This window comes from Mya arenaria, chromosome 13 (genome assembly GCF_026914265.1).
Source record: "Mya arenaria isolate MELC-2E11 chromosome 13, ASM2691426v1".
In the NCBI taxonomy this organism is placed as follows: domain Eukaryota; kingdom Metazoa; phylum Mollusca; class Bivalvia; order Myida; family Myidae; genus Mya; species Mya arenaria.
The window spans coordinates 19,329,184-19,352,135 of NC_069134.1; the positions used below are offsets into that span (position 1 = coordinate 19,329,184).

The 22,952-nt window shown below is 35.4% G+C and overlaps 2 protein-coding genes across 2 annotated transcripts; one reads left to right on the plus strand and one right to left on the minus strand.

Annotated features, from left to right (window-relative positions):
• The first annotated feature begins 359 nt into the window (after positions 1-359).
• Positions 360-7,069, plus strand: LOC128213935 (uncharacterized). The gene is made up of 11 exons (XM_052920049.1): positions 360-569; positions 846-1,078; positions 1,418-1,634; positions 1,905-2,191; positions 2,491-2,628; positions 2,821-2,919; positions 3,216-3,436; positions 3,860-4,105; positions 4,272-5,231; positions 5,387-5,648; positions 5,806-7,069. The coding sequence occupies exons 2-11, from the start codon at positions 887-889 to the stop codon at positions 6,457-6,459; spliced, it is 3,276 nt and encodes a 1,091-aa protein (XP_052776009.1). The 5' UTR covers positions 360-569; positions 846-886; the 3' UTR covers positions 6,460-7,069.
• Positions 7,070-7,218: 149 nt separating this feature from the next.
• Positions 7,219-22,884, minus strand: LOC128213939 (diphthine methyl ester synthase-like). Its single transcript, XM_052920056.1, has 8 exons — positions 22,660-22,884; positions 21,418-21,478; positions 15,010-15,073; positions 14,394-14,502; positions 12,019-12,139; positions 10,379-10,418; positions 9,407-9,513; positions 7,219-8,840 (listed from the first exon to the last, which is right to left on the minus strand). Exons 1-8 carry the CDS (start codon positions 22,792-22,794, stop codon positions 8,620-8,622), a joined length of 858 nt encoding a protein of 285 aa, XP_052776016.1. The 5' UTR covers positions 22,795-22,884; the 3' UTR covers positions 7,219-8,619.
• Between the last annotated feature and the right edge of the window lie 68 nt (positions 22,885-22,952).

The window sequence follows — 22,952 nt, forward strand, 5'->3', positions numbered from 1 at the left end:
TTATCAATAACTCACAAGACATTGTTGATAAGGTATGCTGGGGTATTTTGACACAAAAACATGGTTATTTTCGACAGACTTTTCCGAAATAATGCAAATGATTTTTGGTCCAGACTCTGATAAAATCTTCTTTCGTAAAATTTGGTCAACTCCTTATTAGCCCCCCCCCCCCAAAAAAAAAAAAAAAATAATGACACGAGGATGTATGTATTACTCCTTAAAAAGATTGTTCCTCAAAACTCATAAATGCATGGAAACACTTTAATTTTTGGCCTTCCCCACCCACGTTTGCACTGTGGGATTAAGCCATACTATACTATTACTGAGTTCGAAAGAGGAAGTAAATGAACGTGGGTATCATTATGGTCTACTACAAATATTTCCTTCTTTGTTTACCGTGACAGCCTCATGTCTGTACACGAATCACAAGTCTAGTAATGGAAACGCTTGAATAATATAGTAAAATTTTCAGGGAACAACATACTATATGACGGTTTTTATTATGGAATAAACTAAAATATTATACCCGTCCAGTATATCGCTATTGGATGTGATATTTGGTGAACGTGGTGAGTAAAAAAAATAAGCGAGCTGAAGATAATGGAAATAGTAAAGACCATTGAAAACAGACTTAATTATATCTCGTTAAAATGTCAGTATTTAAACACTTATATATAAGCCTCGTTCACTTGAAGTTTTAAATTTAATTATTTATCCTAAAAATACCGAGTATTTAGAGAAATGCCTTCAGATGCGCAAGCAGCTTAAACAACTCATTGAAATGATACTTATAAATGTGAACTACAAATAAGACAACATTTTATCGTACATTTTCGTACAAACAGCGATAATAACTCGCCAAACCACATGACAATCGATCCTAAACATGGCGGCACAATACATTGTGGCAGACGACAATCTCCTACAGGAGGACGAGAAAATAGACAAACTGAACATGAAAGAGGCCATAATGATGTGCAGGAAACATAAAATTGAGTTCTCCCAGATAAAACAGCTGCATAAGTTAAGACAGGAAATAAAACTTCACCGGTTGAGTAAAGGGAGTTCAAGAGAGCAAGTACGTACTACTTTCGTTTTGAAATCTAATACTAATATCAAGCTATAAAATATAACTTTAATTCCTACATTTATTTGTTTTGGAACAAATAAGTTATTGATAGTATTCCTTGTTCTAATATTTTGGACGCGAAAATACATGTATACAAAGCTGCTTAAACTGTATTAGTTCATCAGTGATAAACAATTACTGCTGTGGTTTTATCTTGAATAGTACATGTACTTATAAGTGACATACTTAGCCAAATAACGCCAATTCATATGTAAATCAGGCCACACATTGTAAATACGATCCTTACATACATTGGAGGGTCTCTTATCATTGATACATGTATTTCAGTTCGAAGACTTCTTCCAAGAGCATACTAATGATGAACAGCCCAGAAAAGATGCAATGTGCGACGTGTTCGAACAAACGATAGAGTATACAAGAGTGATCCAAAGCGCCGAAGAAACAGCTGTCGAAGAACTGGTGAAAGCTTTCCCTAATATCATAGCTCAGTTGGAAAGTGAATGCATGAAAGTGAAACACCAGGTCGCCCCGATTCTAGTTCTAGGTATTTTCTTTTAAGTGTGATCAATTATTAGTTATTGGTAAAATTAATCTAGTTAAATATGTTTACGTATAAAGCAAATAAAACAGATCATATCATAACATAATTTAGAAAATACCCCTAATCCGATATATTTCAAGGCGCTAAGAAAACAGAAAATAGACCACACTATAAAAGCATTCAGTTAATACTTAATATCCCGAGTCAGAAGTGCCTTATTAACTTAATGAACCCCTTCCATCTTTGTTGCACACATCTATGTATAACTTGCAGGTGAAACTGGCTCCGGCAAGTCCACATTCATCAATCTACTTCTTGGAGCAGAAATTTTGCCGAGTTCACTTTTAAGCAACACGCACGTCATCTGCAAAATCAGGTACAGCGACAACCAGACCTATAAAGCAATATGTTACCCTGTTGATGACCGGGAACCAGATATCGAGATTACCGACAACGAGAGTAGGTTTAAAGCGAAAATTGCAGAAATGGTCCAAGCAATCAAAGACGGCACACCAGTCTACAAACGAGCAGAAATATACCTACCTTACAACATTCTTAAGGTAGAATATACGCTGTATGCCATTTAAGATAATTATTATCATTTTGGACTATCGATTGAAACTGGAAACTAAGTAAACACCAAAATAGTATTGGGAATGTTTTAGATCGACTGTACATTACAACTGAAAACTCAATTATTAAGAGCATATCGGATATTTCCAGTATCATACAAATTACGAATATAACGTTTTGAAGGGTATGAAGGAACATTATCAAGTCGTAAGAGAAGAATCTCTAAATGTCTATGAACACGACACGATTTACAAGAGTATGTTTTTTTTCATGCCTGTTATTTCAGGGCGGTCTCACAATAGTGGACAGTCCTGGTGTAGGTGAAACGGCGGAGATGGAAAATTTAGTTCTAGACTATGTTGTCAACGCTGCAGCATTCATCTACGTTATCGATATAACAAACGCCGGTGGTGTTCAGGAAAGAGTAAGTGTAAACAGTCAAGATAGATTATAGATATCAATTAAATCTCTATATATCGTAACCACGAAGGCAAGTACATGTACATCAAATAAGAAAAACAAACAGCAGTTAGCTCTTTAAACTTCTTGTTTTGCATATAGAATTTTAAGATAAAAGAAGTTATTTCCAGATATCACATTGCTTTCTTCTATACAGGTTGAGCGACTTTTGCAGAATGTTTGCAGAAGAGCACTGACTGACGAAACGCTGATGCGCCCAGAAATAGCAATATTTATCTGCAATAAATGGGATGAGGTAACGAACCCCCTAATAAGCGTACATATCTGCGATATCTAATGAAGAAATGACATTCAAAACAGAACGACAAACGAAAAACGGTGATAGAAAAAAAATTGTCCGCTTTTCGTCCAAGTGGTCTCATGATCCCATCAAATAGGCACAGTCTCGTAGCCTCTTAATATGGCCAACTGTTTCGGTTAACACACCTGAGACCTTCATATGTTTTAATCAGAATGGGTTTATGCGGTTTTCGCAATCGAGATTAGTAAACATTAATGACAATTGCAAATTTACACAGTGACAATCTGCAGGTTGAGCTTGACGATCGAGAAGATGTACTGCAAGACACACGGAAAAAGATAAAGAAACTGTGGCCAGGGTGCGAAGATGATCAGATCATACCATTTTCAACAGTGGAAGCCCAGTATATCCAAAGCCAAAAAGGAGTAGCGCCAAAGTTTTCACTCCTTCTTGGCAAACTGAAGCGACTGATGCCTGAAGCACAGGATATGGTGATATTAAAAGGATGCAGGTAGGTTCCAATATTCTGTCAAATGCCAATGTTTTAAGTTTTATGTTAATACTCGTTTTCTGTGTCAAAACGATGCAGATTACACTATTTAGGAAACATACATAAATGGAAACTCGCTTCCTCTTTTGATTGTTGTGTTTCTATAGAACATATAATTGTCAACCTATAACCATTTATGTATTGTTCCATACGCACAGGAAAGTCGAACTAGTATGGATTGAAGGAAAACAAACAAATAAAAAACGGGCATGTATTAAAATGCCATAAATGTTGTTATGTCACTAAGGTCATTTAGAAAAGTTTTCCGAGAAAACATATCTGGGTGGACACTATAGCTATTTATCATACCTGATTTCAAGTAGTCATGCTTCACTGTTTTGAAACTGACTCCGAGTCCTTCTATATTTGTTTTTAATCTTTCAGTGTATTGAAGACGTATTTGGACCGAAGTAGAACCATTTTTGAAACAAGGCTGAAGTACATCAAATTGGACGGCGACAAGAAGCTTGAAATGAGAACAAAAACAAAAGGACGGTTGCGCGAGATTCAAAATAAAGTCGAGGCGTTTTTCCAAGACCAAAGAGCACTGTTATCAGATGACGTAAACAAAACGACCAATAATCTCAGAGAATATCTTTCAAAGGAAAAAACAAAGGCGTCAGTGTGCAGGTCCGTGTAATTTTCTTTTAATAGTGTAGTTGGATTCTAACTGAGTTTTTTTTTAATTTATACAGGGAGTAAAGCGATATGAATATCTTTGATTTCGTATTGTAAATATGAATATGCACCAAACTTAATAGACAAATAGACAAATGCAACTTTGTATTTCTTTCAGTTTCTCTGAAAGTGAGTTACCAACTGAGCCTGAATGGGAAAAGGCAGCTATACAAGTTCGTTTGAAAGTCTACGAGCGAATAAGATCACACATTCGTATTTGGGAGTCAGAACATTTGGACAAAACAATCACTGTAAGACTTCAGGATGCCATTCTAAAGGAGTTTCCGTCACTGGAATCAGAGCTAACAAATGTAGAAAATGAGTTAGCTGGTCGACCAGAAGTAGACGCCAAAAAGGCACTAACTATTACTGAGGAGGACACAAGCGTTATTCCAAACTTCATGCAGAACATAGCTGGAATGCCTGCGGCAAAGAAAATACTTCTCGCTCCTCTTCTACCGCTTCTTTTGATAGGGATGGTAGGTCGACTACCGTATGTTGGTTTTAAGCAGCTAGAACGGCTTATATCAGTGAACATTATGACCAAAGAATTCCTTGCTGCAAAAGGTAGTACCGAAAAGATGGTAGCTGTTTGCAAGAAGTATGCAGAAAAAGTATTTAACTCAATAACTGATCGAATCAGTCTCAAAGAAGTGATTAAAGAAGATATGCAAATGCTTTTCGACCTTCTTGATGGTCAAGAAAACAAAATGAAAAGGCAAATACGATTGGACCTTGACCTTTTGCAAAAACTAAAGGCTGAAATGAGACAGGATGCTGATATCGAAAAGGTCTATGAGCCATTGAATGCCAAATTTAAGATCCTGTCTTTTCAGCTAAATCATTTCATGGTGATGCATTTCCCGACATCGATTCCAAACTTAACTGTTGCACAAGCGAAAAACATTGAAATAGGTGACACAGTCATTTGCTCGGGCATCATGGCAGAAATAAAAACTGCCCGAAGATATAGTTTGCCATTTGCTAATAGATCAACGGATGTCTGTATTCGAAGGCAAAAACACAAGGTGGAGTTCGCAGATGTGGACAGATACAAGCAAATATTGAAGGCATATGGGTAAGGAAAATACGAATACCATTGTAGTCTACATTAAATAAAAACATTTTATTGAAAATCTAATTATCAGATTGGACAAATGCTTTACGGCAGCATCAAATCATAAATAAAAAGTACCATTTCCCTACTTGTAATACGATTCTTTATTTTTCCAGAGACACTGGCAAGGTTAACTTTCAGAAGTGCCTGTGCTTCTGGACATCTGGTGGTTCGGAAGACAGATTATGTCAGGTCTTCGAACCGCTTCAGTGCAGCCTTAGAATGTACCTTGACTTGAAGACCGGGGATCCCGATTTCATGAACAATAGATACAATAGCTACCTCAAGATGATGAGAAGTATTGTTGTTGGCCTCGAGTATATGCACGATGAATCAAGAAAATGGGTTCATTTCGACTTGTCCCTGGACACTATTGGGGTAAGTGTACTAGAATGCGTCACGCTGATGTGTACCTATAGTAATTGTTTTGGGTAAAACAGAGTCCTAACATGCACCTCAGTTATGTGTGTGGTCTGTTAGACTATGTTATTTCCAATCCAGTACTATCCGTTAATCTATGTCATTATCTTTTCAGGTGGACATGACTGGCGAAGTGAAGTTGACCAATATATGCCTTGAAAGACCAGTTAGTATCCCACTTCCAAAGAAGGGTAAAGTCAAAATTGTTGACTATGTTCATTTGTCGCCAAGATTATTGAAAATAGAGATGCTAGGGGGAAGTGTGAACTTCATTAAAAGTGTAAAAATGAATAACAGTAGAATTGGCAGGGATGGTTCAGGACACGACTGTGACGGCGTTTGCTACACATCCCGAGACGACATGTACAGTGTTGGAATGGTCATGTGGGAAATGTGGACAGGTGAGAAGTTTGAAGCAAAGAAAGGCATTATTGCGATAGACGAAAGTGTATCGACAGATGACGAATGTTCATCAGAACTCGAAGAAACAGTTGGCGAAACAAACCGACTGGAGGCCATTCGTGGAGTCATGCAAAGCAAAGGCATTCGAGGAAGTTTAATTGAAGTGCTTGAGAATCTGAAACCCTGCAAAAAGTTAATAACACACGAAGACAGCGAAGGGTGTGTTTCAAGGGCTTGGTGGGACACCATGTGTACATGCATAAACTTAGAAAAAAACATGACAGCCAGCCAATGGCTTAAAAGTTTGTCTGATTGTCATGCGTTTCCGCTTGTCTCCATTGTGCATGGAAAGCAGGGTCATGAATGAGACACAAGATGTGCTAGAAAGCTTTGGCGTTTGCCCATTGCCACTAAACCGGGTTTATGTTTAAACTTTTTTATACTGAGCATGTTTCTGTAGCTTTTTGCATAAATATTAAACTGTTTTTTGAAAGTTAAGGTACAATGAACTTGTGGTTTATGAAACAAAAGAAGAAAGATCAACGTCTAAGGAATGCCTGTGCATGCAGTGTTTGACAGAAACAGCTTAACTGTTATTAATCATTTATACACATACTAACATAAACATTTCTTCCTCATCAATATCCGCGCTATGTGCAATTTGAAATGGGATAATGCATAATTATGTTTATATAAGAATTATACTGTGATTCGGATCAAGACCATAATGGCATCGGCTCGTAGTCATCAAGAATATTCTTTTTCAAAATACTGGCCCTTTTGTTACAGTTTAAAAAAGTGAACACTTTCAGCAGTTTAATTACATGTGCTATATATGCAAGTAAAACCAGTATTGTTTAACCAAGCATAATACAGTATACTGTATAGAACCTGGTTAACCAATACTGAACTAGATCATTGATGAGCTTGTCCATGAACAAATAGTTCTTATTTATAGCTTCAGTGTGGAGTGCTTCTTACACATGTAGAATATGAATTTAAAAAAAAATATAAAAAAAATATATTGTTTTTTTATGTTTGTATTAACATTGATTAAATTAATACACTGTAGTAATAAATACATCTATACATAAATTGTTTTACGATGCATGCTCCGAATTAGGACGTGAATTACAATCTGAGCTTTACTTTTGTCAGAGGCATAGTGAAGTTTGAATACAATAACTGTTTTCCTACATCATATGTATGGACGGTACATGGTAATACAAAAGTATTCAATAGTAAGTATCACTAGTCAAACATACTATCAAACAAAGCTATGACTGACATGAAGCAGTGCTTCTTCAGCAGAGTAAGACCACCAAGTTCAGATCAGCTGACCCTGACCTATAATAATAACCATGAGAACCAAACTGGTGTGTTTGTGACATGACTTCTTTTGGAAAACCATTTTTTACAAAGTAAATTCATGTATAGCAAAATAATGTTTTTTGATCAATTGGATGCCAACTCTCATCCTTTTTTCCAGTCAATAAAGGGGTGTTATTCAACTATTCTTAAAGCTAGAGTTAAAGGCCTTCATTAACATGAATATAGGATCAACACATCTTCATAAATTTTATCACATGTATGCAAGTTTAACAAGAGCATCAAATGTCACAAAATACGCCTTTCCTAAGTTTGGGACAAGTTTGATGATAAGTGATTCAATCTGTGATTGTACCAAATTAAGGCAGGCATTTTTTTTGTAAATACAGTTTGTGCCAATTCAAGGGTCATAACTCTGGACGCAGAGGCGACATGGCTGTTTGTTGAACCTGACCAAGACATTCTGCCCATACACATTCTTTCCATAATTAGTGATGATTGGAAAAAGAATTCTCAAGTAATTGATCCAACAAGACGAATTTTAGGTAATTTCTACAATTTAAGGGTGATAACTCTGTGGAGAGACTCGGGCAATAAGGCTGGTTATAGAGCTTGTTCGAAATATTTTGCCCATACTCATTCTGACCCAATTTTGTGATCATTGTACAATGGCTTCTTAAATTATTGATTGGACAATACTGATACTCTTGAGTGACTCTAGCGATATGGCTGGTTCTCAATTCTTTTCCCAGATATTATGTCCATACACGTTCTGACCACATTTGGTGATGATTGGACAAAGGCTTTAAAAGTTATTGATCGAACAAGATCAATTTTAGGTAATTTCTATAATGAAAGGGAACAACTTTCGAGTGCATCTAGCATATGAATATGGCTGGTTATTGAACATGTCATAGATATTATGCCAATTCACAGCCTGGACAAATTTGGTGATGATTGGACTCAGGCTTCTATAGTCATTGCAGACAACATACTGGACACTCCCCTGCCCCAATAATACATCCTGTTTATAAGCGATTCTTTGACTTTTGTGTTCAGGTACATTTCATATATCATCTCTAATCATCTATGATTACTTTTACTGTATCTTATTTATTTTATGTGTATGTATATCATGAAAACAAAACAAAAGGTATTATTGCACTTATGTCTGCAAATACATGAAACAAAATTTCCATTATGTATACAGTTCATTTAATTTTTCAACCACTGTCTGATCGTTTGTGAACAACTTGAGCATGTCCAATTCAAGAGGATGCATGTGTCCAGGAACAACCAATGAATGAAGAGGACCTCCAAGGTCACATGACTGAATACTCTTCAGTGTGGAGGTGCATACAGTCTGGTCATCAGCTCCCACCCTTGCCACTCCTACACAAATACTTTCCTCATGCAGACCTTTAAGTAAATTAATAAACAATTATTGGTGGTACTCTAACATTTTACCGTTCTCATACAGAAGAAAAGAAAAAAACAGATAGATCAAGAAAATATTTCAAAACATCCAAGCCATATGCGCCCTTGTGTTAGATTTAGACAAAAGAATTGGTAACAGTTTCAAAACTAAGTGATATCAGAATGTTATTTCACTGTTTTTAAATCAGTGAAATAAAGAGGATAATTGTTTCAATGTAAAGTTGCAAGCTCTCAATAAATTTTGCAGTTAGCAACAATATTTATATCTCATTAATTGTACTATTTCAGAGAAGCAAGCATATTTGTATGCAAATGTCATTTCTTAAATTGTGTCCCAGTTATGTGCACGATGATTTAAATGTAAGAGCGGGCCTAATTGTTATTTCCACTAATATCACTTATATTTAACTAAAAAGTCACTGTATGTCATCCTATAAACCATCAGAAAGCATATAATAAATGAATAAAATTTAACTGATCCAAGTTTGCACACTGGAAAGTATACATGTAAATAAAATTCTATGATGGTCAACATTTGTAGCACCTACGTAAATCATTTTGTCCCTTGGATCGTCTGTTCTCCACGATTTCCAGCAGCTGCTCAGCGGCCCGACTCACTGTCATGTATCGAGGTGGCTCATATATCTTGCGTCCTCTAAAATGACATTGATAGTTTCAGATCATTCATCTTCATAATACAAATAATTATGGTGAATCAGGAAGGTAAAATAATGTTACTTTCAATTTCAGGAAATGGACATGACCCTTAACTTCCCTGAAAAAATAACATACACAACTGTTGAACAAATGGCGAGATTTACTTCAAATGCACATGGACTTTGATTAAATTAAGGATAGCCTATAATATCTCTTTTGTTAAACAAAAAAGGAAATTATCAAGGATGTGACATGCATTGATCAATGTAAAGGATGAATAGTAGTTAGATAAGATTCTTAGCAAGTGAAGATAAAAATTAATCTAAACAATTAAAAACAATATGTTAATTCTTTGAAAATTCTTGGTACACACATTTTATTTGCAAAAATCATCATAATGATACATATCTTCCAACTAAATTTCAATGAAATACCGTAGCTATATAAGTGTGTAGAAATTGTGGAAAACCTTTAAAATGGAAAAAACTGGCAATTTACAATCTGACAGGATATAGATCCTTTTTGCGTTTTTCCAATTCAAAATTTACTGAGGTTGTCTACCATGTTCATCCCAGTAAGTTTAAAAATAACCTCGTTATGCTTATCTGTACTCATAAACATAAACATGATTTAAACTGGGAAACCATTATGCGCTATTTTAAAACAGGGACACACAGATGAGACAGAGACAAAATTTGTTGCCTTTATTACTTTAATAATGTAAAATGATGTATTATCGAACCCTTACTAGCTCGCATTGACAATTCTAGGCTTGTTTTAAGGAAATACTGTATTTGCCGATTTTGGGACTATCTGGTGTCTAGCCCTTTAAAGACAATTGACAAGATATTAATAAGACTTACTTCATGAGATTCTCAATACTCTGCTCTTTCACTTTGATATCTGTAAAATAAAATAAATGTTTTATCACAAAAATGACTCTTATGAGTAAAAGTTAGTAACAAGTATTTTTGAATAACATCTATTATGTTGAAATGAAATACATTTTGAAAACACCAAAAACAAACGATATGTTGTCTCATTCTCATAAACTTTTTTTACGAATATTTTTGACATTTTTCCCAATTAATGTCCAATTTCCACTGAAGAGGTACAAATGTTCTACCATATTAAACCTAATAATTATTGAAGAGCTTGCAATCAATTTATATTGTATCGTAAATCATCTATACTGCAATGGCACCACATTATAAGGATCAAGCATTCTGCACTAAAGCTCTCAGTCAAGTGGTTAAGTTTCCAGCACAGTCTATCGGAGGCAGAGTCTACTTTAAGCATTCAGGATGACTTTTCTTTAACCATTGTAAAAATCTGGTTTTTGTTGAATACATTTGACCTATTTTTGTACAACACATGACCCTAAGTCAAACTTGATCTAGATAACATAACGACAAGACAAGCATTCTGAACAGGTTGCATAAAGATTGGGTATAAAAGGAGACACATTGTGTCCAAGCCCCTCAAAACACACCTACAAAGGAGAAAGGGAATGTCCAAGCCCCTCAAAACACACCTACAAAGGAGAAAGGGAATGTCCAAGCCCCTCAAAACACACCTACAAAGGAGAAAGAGAATGTCCAAGTCCCTCAAAACACACAAACAAAGGAGAAAGAGAATGTCCAAGCCCCTCAAAACACACCTACAAAGGAGAAAGAGAATGTCCAAGCCCCTCAAAACCCACCTACACTAGGAGAAAGAGAATGTCCAAGCCCCTCAAAACACACCTACAAAGGAGAAAGAGAATGTCCAAGCCCCTCAAAGCACACATACAAATGAGAAAGAGAATGTCCAATCCCCTCAAAACACACCTACAATGGAGAAAGAGAATGTCCAATCCCCTCAAAACACACCAACAAAGGAGAAAGAGAATGTCCAATCCCCTCAAAACACACATACAAAGGAGATAGAGAATGTCCAATCCCCTCAAAACACACCTACAAAGGAGAAAGAGAATGTCCAAGTCCATCAAAACTCACCTACAAAAGTTAAAAAGAATGTCCAAGCCCCTCAAAACACACCTACAAAAGTGAAACAGAATGTCCAAGCCCCTCAAAACACACCTACAAAAGTGAAAAAGAATGTCCAAGCCCCTCAAAACACACCTACAAAAGAGAAAAAGAATGTCTGAGCCCCTTAAAACACACCTACAAAAGAGAAAAAGAATGTCCAAGCCCCTCAAAACACACCTACAAAAGAGAAAATGAATGTCCAAGTCGCTCAAAACACACCTACAAAAGAGAAAAAGAATGCCCAAGCCCCTCAAAACACACATACAAAAGAGAAAAAAAATGTCAAAGCCCCTTAAAACACACCTACAAAAGAGAAAATGAATGTCCAAGCCTCTCAAAACACACATACAAAGGAGAAAGAGAATGTCCAAGCCCCTCAAAACACACCTACAAAGGAGAAAAAGAATGTCCAAGCCCCTCAAAACACACCTACAAAGGAGAAAGAGAATGTCCAAGCCCCTCAAAACACCTACCAAGCAGACAGAGAGTGTGCATGCCCCTCTCCAGGTTGACACAGATCTTGTCGTAGAAACTCTCTGGCTTCCATGTGTCATCCCAGAACACGATCGACACTGTCTCTCCATAGTTGTACAGCTGAAATAATACAGAGAAGAATTACTTTTCTCCATAATAAAATACGGTGAACATACATGCCATATTTTCTGGAGACCATTCAGGGGGATTTGTTCAAAAGTCTGAAAATTCAGGGGGATTTTGGTAGTATTCAGGGGGATTTTTTAGCAGATCTAATTCAGCAAAATTTCAAAGTATTTTAAGACGCAAGTACGAAAAAAAAACAAATTGCCATAATTTTGAAAGGCTCCTGAGGGGATTATGTCCAGAATTTAAGGGGATTTTGGTCACATACCAGGGGATTTTCATCATCGCCATGTAGCATTACGGGCATGACACACATGCCAATTCACCTTGTTTACCCCTTTTTCCAGCACTTCATCTATATTTTTATGAGACACAACCATATTGCATAATAAAATCACTCACTTGCAAAATAGAATACTTCACAGAAAAATATGTTTCAGAGACAATTTAATGGGCTTACCTTCCTCTAAAATTGGATACAAAATCTATGATCATAAATGATGACTTTCAGACTAATAGAGAGAATGAAATGAATTATCAATATTTTTCATTTCAATTCCCAAATAGTCAGATTTGTTTGCTTCTGATAAAAAGCAAATGCATAATTTATTGTTTAAGTTCATAAACATATGTATAAAAACATCACCACCATAATAAATAAATAAAAGTCATTTCATCCGAATTGTCTACTTTCAGTTTCTCTTCTGGAAGTTCTGTTATTTTCCGATATTTGCGATGAAGGTCAATGTCATGTATGTAAACATATTAGTGAGGCATAACAAAGAACAGCATTGTCTATTAGTTATTTTAATCCTTTTCTTTAATGAATAATTTACTGTCACATTTTAATTATCAATCCTTTTGATGACAATGACACATGTTATGAAGAACGCTTTAATTTGTTACATCCTCTCTGATTGGATAAAATTTATAGTTTTAACCAATGAAAATCGTCCTTTTATCTGACCAGTCTAATTGACATTTCTTATGCAAATTCTGTCAGTTTCAATCAAAACAATACATGAAATGTGCCCTGCTGATTTATTAAGTGTCACCCAATAGGTGTTGTTAAAACACACCATCAGTTGATAATCCAATTAAGCTTCAAGACAGGAAGGGCATTATAACTGTAAACAGGCATATATAATTAAACCCTGTGATAAATTTGCGTAATTTTAAACACTTTAATTCCGGGGGATTTTCATCCCCCTCCGGGAGACCGGGGGATGGGTCGAAATTCCAGGGGATTTTATCCCCCTCCGGGGGATATGGCATGTATGGACGGTGATTTATGCTCTCCCCTTGGTTTCTCTTCATCATTTATCTTATCTTTAAAACCTATCGACAGTTTAATGCAATTGATACTTTAAGAATTGTCACAAGGCAATAAACATCCTTTACATATCAACATATTTCTGAAACATATTACCTTTTAACTTGAACTAAATTTGTGACAGATAGGACATCAATGCCAATATACAAGAAGATTTCATTGCTTAATAACCATTATTGAAATTCTGTCCAAGAAAGTAAACAATGAGGCCCATGATCTACTGGCATGGGTTGTTTGGTCCTTTTCTATCCAGAGCATGTACGTATGGGTAGTAGTAAACATACTGATATTTAACTTCCAATATTTCGTTTAAGTTCAAGGGCACCGCCATTACAGTCTTTTAACATATAACATGCAATGTGAATATTGATGCTCTATTGATATGAGAAATGTTAACAATTTCAAGGACGTTAATCCAGTCATGCAGTGGCGGATCTGGCTGGTTTTGGAAAAGGATTAGAGGTTCTCATCAATATTTAACTACTGTCCAAGTTTGGTGAAGATTGGATAAGAAAAGGAGGCTCTTTTTTGTTCACAGGCCATACAGCAATTTTGACATTTCAAGGGTCATAATCAAGTCATGCTAGGGTGGATCTGGCTGGTTTTGGAAAGGAACAGTGATTAAGTCAATATACTGGTTTGGGAAAGAAACCGAGCTCTCATGGATATCTAGCTACTGTATAAGTTTGATTAAGATACAATCAAAACTGAAGTTTATCGCAATCACGATGAACACTGCACCATTGTAAAAGCTCATCTGGCCTTAGTATAGCTAAAAATGAGCACAGTCTCGTCAATAGTATCTGAAATGTTTTGTAGTGATGTCCTACAGATAATCTTAAATTTATAATGCGAATGTCATACAGACAATCTGAAATTCATAGAAGGCAATGTCCAACAGATTAAGTGTATTACCTGTAGCCCACAACATCCAATAGCATTCATGATAGAAGCATTGTGTATGACCTTGTATTTCACTCCCTTCTGTTTGGCTCGAAGCACAAGGTCTGTGTGGGTTGTTGCTCTGCTCAGGAAGCAAGTTAATGTTACTATGAAGTATATAAAGCACAAAGGTGCCATTTGCATATTAAAGGTTGAAGCAAAAACGTTCAAAGTGAATTGAGAATTAATAAGGAACCAGAAACTAGAGACTTTAAAACTTCAACCCTTGAAATAATGTACATTGCTTTCATTTTGCGAGATCCTTTTTGCCATTATCTTATTTTGATAAAGCAACAGTGAAGATAATATTTAAAAACAGTTGGAAAATAAAACATGCTAACTGACAGAGTTCTTCTTTCTAACTTCATGTTAACATTATCATTTATAAGTATGCTAAATTCAGAAGCTATTTAAACTATTGCATGTGATACATACATGGCCTGTATGCGTATGAAATACCAGTACTAATACATGGAGATACATATTGAAAGAAACATTAATTTTCATGATTATTGTTGACTTATGCTATGGACAAACTCATTTACATACTTATATTGTTTACCAATAGTTTAAAATCTATGAGGGTTACCCAAATGGATCTCCAACTACCAGAAATACAATATCCTCCTTCTCCGAGTTCTCTAGTAAAGTGTCTGAAATCAAATACACAAACCCATCAAGGATCAAAGTTAAAATTGACATCAGCTTATCATATCAGAAAACAGTTCAAATAACATTTAAATTCTTATATTCTGAAAGTATTATAAATACATGCAAGACTTCTGAAATATAATTTTTCCAAAAATCTATGGAACTGACACTTTTTATCTATAGGTGGTAGTAATGGTCAGGCATGGTAAATAAATGATATAACCATAACACAAGATGGCCCTATTAAAATGACCAACAAGTGGACAGTTATAAAGGATGTTTCTGCTGGCAAGGAAGTAAGTGGTTGTTGAGTAATTTGATGGTTGATAAGGAAGCATTTTTAGGACAGCCGATTCTTGTCAGCTGGTTGTTTCCCATTCAGCTGCTTGTTCCCATGGCCAATGGATGTGATGGCAATGGAAGCAGACTGTTGCTAGGATTAATATTGGATGTAGGTAGTTGCTAAGAAAGTCATTGGTGGCTAAGGTAGTTGTTGTGAAGGAAGTCATTGGTTGAAAAAGAAGTCATTGGTTGCTATTGATGAAGGTAGCTTCTAATATCATTGGTTGCTTGTTAATTCATTAGTTCATAAGGAGGTCATTAGTTGCAATTAATGAAAGTAGTCTGTACGGAATTCATTGGTTACAAGAAAGCCCTTGATTGCTTATGGGTAAGTGGTTGCTAAGAAAGTCACTGGTTGCAAAGGAAGTCATAAATTGCTAAGGAGATCATTTGTTGCTATGAATGTAAGTACATGTTGCTTCAAATTAAGTGGTTGATACGGAAGTCATTGAAAGTCATTACTTCCTAAGGTAGTCATTGATTGCTATGAATGAATGTTGGTAAAGAAGATAAGTGGTTGCAATGGATGCTAAAGAAGTTGCACTTTCAGAGATGTTCAAAGATTTTACTATATAATTATATAGAAAACCTTGGACCCCATCGACTTTGAACTATCTTGGTAAAAGGATATTACATGAGACTACAAACTAAATATCAAAGGTCTGGAATATAGGATTTCATAGAAAATATTTAAAGATATTACTATATAAATATAAAAAAAACCTGAGATTTCTGTATTGGGACCACTTTTGACCCCAGGGTCATACTTTGAACAGTCTTACTTAAGGACCAGTACACCAGGATACATACCAAATAACAAAGGTCTTCGCCTGGCAGTTTCAGAGGAAAGGATATTCACGGCGGGGAATCCACATGACCAAATGGTAGGTTTCAGTGCAAGATGGCGTCACCAAAACGCTCGACTCGAGCCGAAAATCAAGGTAATACATATAATTATGATAGTTTCTTTAATTTTTAACATAGCCTATCATATGCCCACCTACCTAGTTTATATTAGCATATCTATGTTTTCCTTGAAACTTTAACCGTTCTCGAGAACACTTCTGCAATGATTCCAAAATGTACGAAATCCGACTGGTAGGTTACAGTTCCATTTATCATTTTGGCTCGGATTTAGCAGAAAATGAGGTTATAATTTGGAAAAATCGCATAAAACACTTAAGTTTTGTTTAAACATAACAGGCACATGCATTTGGGAACGAATATTTTAATGATTTTAAAAGATATGAGAACGAAAAGAAAATGATAGGTTGCAGCTCCGATTTTTGAAGAGATAGGTTGCAGTTCCATATTTAGGTTGCCGTCTGGACTGCAGATTCTTTGACTTAGTTTTAGTGTTCAAGCCAAACATATAGGTTCCCATAAAACTCAACTAATATTTTTCTATACCATGTTCTTTTTACATAGTTATAACATCATCTAAAATTATAAAATCATTGAAGATCACATCGAGACTGCTGTTTTTATACTTTTGATTTTTCTGCCTACAAATTTATAAGGTTACCATCATTAATGATTTGTTTTCTGTGACAAATTGATATATTACACGTTTAGAGTTGAATTGTTAAACCATTATCTGTGATAAAATCTGCACACCAGTATACTTTTATTGTATGACATGTCAATCGATGTTTTGCAATTTTCGATATATCATATGGAATGCATTTTTATCTTTTAGACCAATGACACGAATAAGAGAGTCTTTTCCTTGATCAACCTAAACGAAATTAATGCAGGATATCTAAACAGCCAACCAAAAAAATGGCAGCGATACAACAAAACAAAAGAAGTGTTCAGTGAGCATTCGTTTGATCACAAGGTGAGGTCAAGACTGGCCTCACGCAGAAAGAAAGCGACAGCACCCACAGACAGAAATGCAATACAAAGGGAAACTTTAGGTGTACGTTGGGAAAGGCTAGATGAAATTTGTCGAAACAGCTTCCAACAAAGATCATCGGAAAAGACTCATGTGCCATTCTCATAACAAAAAAAAAACACGACAAATATATCCATTTTCACTGTAAATATCATAATAAAAAGTTCATGTTATGCTGATGCCGTTCTTACATTTGATATTTTAGCTTTAATATATATATATATGTGTGTGTGTGTGTTATAATATTATATATTGAACCTAGTCAAAGTGTCATTCACAAACAAGTACATCTGGAAAGGTGTCTGCAAAACAGCTGTCTACAACCACGAAGTGAATGCATGGAAAGCGAGAATGGACACAAACTCTGACTTTGATCTGTTTAAACAGATCCATCCGCATCTGTGCCTATCAAGTGTGTGGTCCGTTGCGAGAGCTCGTCCCGAGAACTGCTCCCTCATGAAGCTGCTAGCATGTCTTTGCTGCCAGCGTCCCCCAGACCAGCCGATTGCCGTTTATGCCATCGACAATGCAGCCATGAGCTCGAGCACTTGATGTTCGAGTGTTGCTCAAATAACAATAGCTATTCGCGACTTTTATTCCTGGTGGCGATTAAAAGTTTGAGTGGACCGATGTATGACTTACTAAGTACGATATCGAGACAGTCCTTCATTATATACACACTTGGCCAAATCGACGAACATTTGATAAAGTTACTCGATGTACAATTATACCCGGACTTCCTTATGAACTGTGGTAAATTATACAATGATGTGTTAAACTAAGACGCATTTAGATGAGAGCACTTCACCAATGACAATGCCACTCGACAAAATGAGCTAATCCTTAAACAGCTATTTCTATTTCGCTTTCGAAGAAATATTGCTTAAATTAATAGGAAACAGTCTATTGATTTTAGCCGATGCATTATCATTGTTCTTAATCGTTTGTAAAATCAGACTTGTATGCAGATTATAAATTATAAACGAGACCAACTTAATGCGTATAAAACAAACTTGTCGCAATTTATGTTACTGTGACTTTCTTTCATTACTATGTACTATCAAATTTGTATTGTGTTTGTAAATATTCATGCTTATGTATGCATTACCATATACCATGTACATCTCCAGAAAATGGGGGAAATAAAGCTATATATATTTATTACCCATTTACGTTTGAACTTTTAAATCGCTCCTTACATATTACATATTTGGTCACCAGTTCATGTAAGCAGAACTCATGAAAGGCAACGTTTGCCATTTTAGTTAAGTATAACGTTTAACTTTGTTGCTTGCGTTTGAACAAGATCAACGAATTAAACTCGACTGGTTTTCAATGGCAACATGCATTTTATATGTAAAAATATTGTTTAATCGCAGGATGATGTGGTTCAAACCTAGCTTATTCCTCCATTGTTTAATTATAAAACTACATTCGTCGCTGTTATAATCCTTCCGTGTCATGAACATGCATTACCTGACTTAATATCAGTACTAGAAAAAATATGATGTAAGATATTGAAGAGTTAGCTTTCGATTAATGCGCCGTGTTGAACAACTTCGGACCAATTGAGACCACCTTTGTTTAAATGAACAAATACCAACCAAGTGATTGGTATTTTTTATTTATTAAACCTTGTGTTAACCTAAAGGTAACTTCAACTAAAGAAATCTTTAACACTTGATCAGGATAAAGATTATAAGTTTCTTCCATGGCCGAGAGTGTAAGATAGGTTCATTCCGACCCGAGCGTAGGGTGTTTTGTGGAAACGAGGTTTACCCTTTCATTCGCGAGTGGCTATGGTAGATGCTTTTTCTCCCACCTCAGTTAAAAATAATTAAGTAAAAATGAGTTTTTTTGCTGGAACTCTTTTGTGCATAGTGAAAATAATTGCGTATGAATATGAGATAATTCGTGGTTGCCATGGATATGCGCGCAGTGATTCAGATTAAATCAATAGTAAAATCGGTCTTTAAATAGTTCTAAGGAGAGTGAACCATTACTTCTTGAATGGTGCGTGAAAACTGTTTTATGGTGACATTCGAAGCGAGAAATAATTAACTAGCATTTTAAATATTGCCACAAGACAAGGTTTCCATGATGCTACAGACGACAGTCTTCAACAAGGGAGGTAATTACAATGTGGTGACCATTAAAAAGGAGTTCCATACGGGCATTTTATCTTTGCCCGTGGGCAAGATGAGAATATCTAGCATGGTTAAATTATTGGATGTACTTATCTGAGGTGGTAGAAAAGTTGTATCCATAATACTTCACATAATAATATATCGGCAGTAAATAAATAAAAATGTTAAACATCCTGATATTATATACACGACGTGTATATAATATCAGGATGTTTAACATTCATTTATATATTAAACGTGATATTATTCAATAATCATATATATATATATATATCTTTAATTCATAAAAATAAAAACAGTTTGTCACATTTCAATTCCTCCATGCTTGTATACAATATCAGTGATACAATCACATTACATAATTTGCAGTCCAGACGACAACCTTTATATGGAACTGCAACCTATCTCTTCAAAAATCGGAGCTGCAACCTATCATTTTCTTTTCGTGCTCATATCTTTTAAAATCATTAAAATATTCGTTGCCAAATGCATATGCCTGTTATGTTTAAACAAAACTTAAGTGTTTTATGCGATTTTCCCAAATTACAACCTCATTTTCTGCTAAATCCGAGCCAAAATGATAAATGGAACTGTAACCTACCAGTCGGATTTCGTACATTTTGGAATCATTGCAGAAGTGTTCTCGAGAACGGTTAAAGTTTCAAGGAAAACATGGATATGCTAATACACACTAGGTAGGTGGGCATATGATAAGCTATGTTAAAAAATAAAGAAAGTTTTATAATTATATGTATTGCCTTGATTTTCGGCTCGAGTCGAGCGTTTTGGTGACGCCATCTTGCACTGAAACCTACCATTTGGTCACGTGGATTCCCCGCCGTGATATTCAAAGATTGTACTATAAAAGCCAATAGAAATCCTGAGATCCACAATTGCATTATTTGAACATTTTTGGTGAGAACCACTACAAAAGGCTACATACCAAATATCTGGGATATGCAGTTTCAGAGCAAAACATTTCAAAGATTTTATTTTTTAAGTATAGAAAACCCTGGCCTCCTGGGCCAGCTTCAACCCTAGGGACATTATAAGAACAATTTTGGTAAAGGAACACTACATGAGGCTGCATACCAAATATCAAGAATCTGGGCCTTATAAAGCTTGATGGTTTTAGACAAGAAGATTTTTAAAGTTTTAACATGTTAGATTTTGAACGATTTTCATATAGAACTAGCCTCGACCACTGTCAGCACAGTTCCCACATGACTTAAAGGAATTGGATTAAGGGCAATATTAGGAACATTTCCGTGAAATTATTATGAAAGCAGTTTGTGAGGAGTAGATTTTCAAAGTTGTTCGTAGAGTCATATTGTGAAAACTAGCCCTTATGTAACCCATTGTCGGCAAAGTTTTTTTAAGAAACAACATAGCCTGAAGGAATTGGAAGGACCTCCTTAGGAACATTTCTGTTCAATTATTTTGAAATTGTAGCCAACAGTTTCTGAGGAGAAGATTTTCACCCTTTTGATAGCCACGGCAACAAGATATCTACATGGGACCAAATTATTTTAAGGAATCTGGAAGAGGACTATCCAAAGCACATTCCAGTGAAATTTGGTGGCAATTGGCCTTGTGGTTTAAGGAGAGCATTGTTTGAACGAAAATGTTGACACAGACAACAGAAGACTGATGGCAATGAACAGTCCGTACACAACAGCTAAATTTGAGCTCTTCTTGCTCATTATGAGCTATTAATAATTAAGTCTCAATGACCATTTTCGTGTTAATTCTAAACACTGTTTTTGCGATTGTGTTTTTGGATCCAATTTAGTCAAGGAAAGTGCTGGTGTGCGCGGATGAATTTCAATTTCTTAGCTTAAAAAAAGTCGAGCATGAAATAGTTCCAGATATTATTGTTATGAAAAATTCTTATTATGTATAAAATAATTTTATAAAAACAATTTTCCTGACCAAAAATGGCACCCCTCATATGTATTACCTGACTCAGTTTCAACCATATCTCTGTCTGCTAGAGTAATTTCTCTCCCATAGAACTCTTCCTGCAAAAATATAAATAAATGAGCACAGTTTGTACATCATGATATAGTGTTAATGTAAGTTATTTAATGTTTAGCATTGAAATGACACCATTGTTATGGTGTAGAGGTTAGCATTCTGGCCCAGCAATCCAGTGACCCGGGTTCAATCCCCAGCCGCGCTGGCTGAATAGTGCTGTGATTTTCAAATACCGTCCAAAACGCAACTTGTTGCACAAATATCCATTTCCCCAGTCATACAAGCGTTTCAAATGCTATATCTCAATTTCCTTAATTCATATTATACTGAAACTTTTCAAATATTCAATTTATTACATAATGAAACACATGTCAAGCATTTTTGAGTTGAAACATGTGATGTATATGATCTCATTTAAGAACATTCAAAATTTATAACCAGGTCAAGGTGACTGGTGCAAGCCACTGTTTTGTTTCAAAAATTATTAAATTTTCTTGAATTGTTAGTATTTTATGAAATAAATTCACTGGCATATTACCCAATAGATTTATGCATAATAAATTAAAACTGTTTTTTCTATGAGGATAACATTGGAAGAAGCAAAAACAGAAAAGGCAAAAATCGAATGATGACATAGGTCGAAAACACAGTGCAGGTAAACTGTGTTATGGTTTGACTTTTAGTGAAAATATAATGAAATTTATAAGTTTTTATACATCATGATTGACTGTCATAAATTCTGTTTCAATTTTGTTTGTGGTTCATTCAGATTATTTCCATTGTTTTGAGTGGTGCATTTTTCACTCAGACGAGTGTATCAAACATAAGCATTATAGGTCAGATGAGTTTTATTCTATACAATGTACATGCAGGCGAGAAGGGAAATGTCCCCTCCAGAGCCATTGCCACCAGCCTAACAAAGGATACTTGACAGTGTTAGAGTACATTCATCGATAAATTAGCAATTAATTAAGTTCATGAAAGCTGAAATTGTTCATTAGAAAGAACAGAGACACAGATTTCAACAGCGTGAGAAAACACAAGTAAAAAAATACATATAATACGGCTGCGGTATCACCTCAAAATTAGCAATCAATTATTTGAGAACGTATGATTTTTTTGAGGTCAGTCATGGGACGGGAATTTTTATTTTTTTAAGCCTGATTCCATGTTTTTAAATTTTGCCCCCAGTTATGAAAGAGAAAGTAAACAAAATCTGCATTACTAGAGCTTCTTTGCCAACAGTTAAAATTGAAGTGTATGCCTCTAAATACACTCTCTTGGCTTTCCGGACGACTTCAAGGCCTTTGACAGTGATGTCTTTAGAATCACCAAGGCCTAGACCAACAAGATAAAACATGACAATTTTCTTGAACTGGACAAATGTCAAAAATTTAAAACAATTCACAGAAGTTGTTTGTGTTCTGGAAACCACGTGTGAAAAAGTAGAACGGATGTGACGTCATTGTCTAAAAAGATTCCTTACACTTATTTTGATTGGATAGATATTTTTGTTTT

Bases quoted from the DNA above. Each gene is read 5' to 3' on its own strand.
- LOC128213935 (XM_052920049.1), top strand. From the start codon at position 887: ATGGCGGCACAATACATTGTGGCAGACGACAATCTCCTACAGGAGGAC. The intron at 1,635-1,904 runs GTATTTTCTTTT...TATAACTTGCAG, and splicing joins CGCCCCGATTCTAGTTCTAG to GTGAAACTGGCTCCGGCAAG. The intron at 5,232-5,386 runs GTAAGGAAAATA...TTATTTTTCCAG, and splicing joins CAAATATTGAAGGCATATGG to AGACACTGGCAAGGTTAACT.
- LOC128213939 (XM_052920056.1), bottom strand. From the start codon at position 22,794: ATGTTTTATCTTGTTGGTCTAGGCCTTGGTGATTCTAAAGACATCACT. The intron at 12,140-14,393 runs GTAATACACTTA...GTATTATTTCAG, and splicing joins TTGGATGTTGTGGGCTACAG to CTGTACAACTATGGAGAGAC. The intron at 8,841-9,406 runs GTAGGTGCTACA...ATTTACTTAAAG, and splicing joins CAAGGGACAAAATGATTTAC to GTCTGCATGAGGAAAGTATT.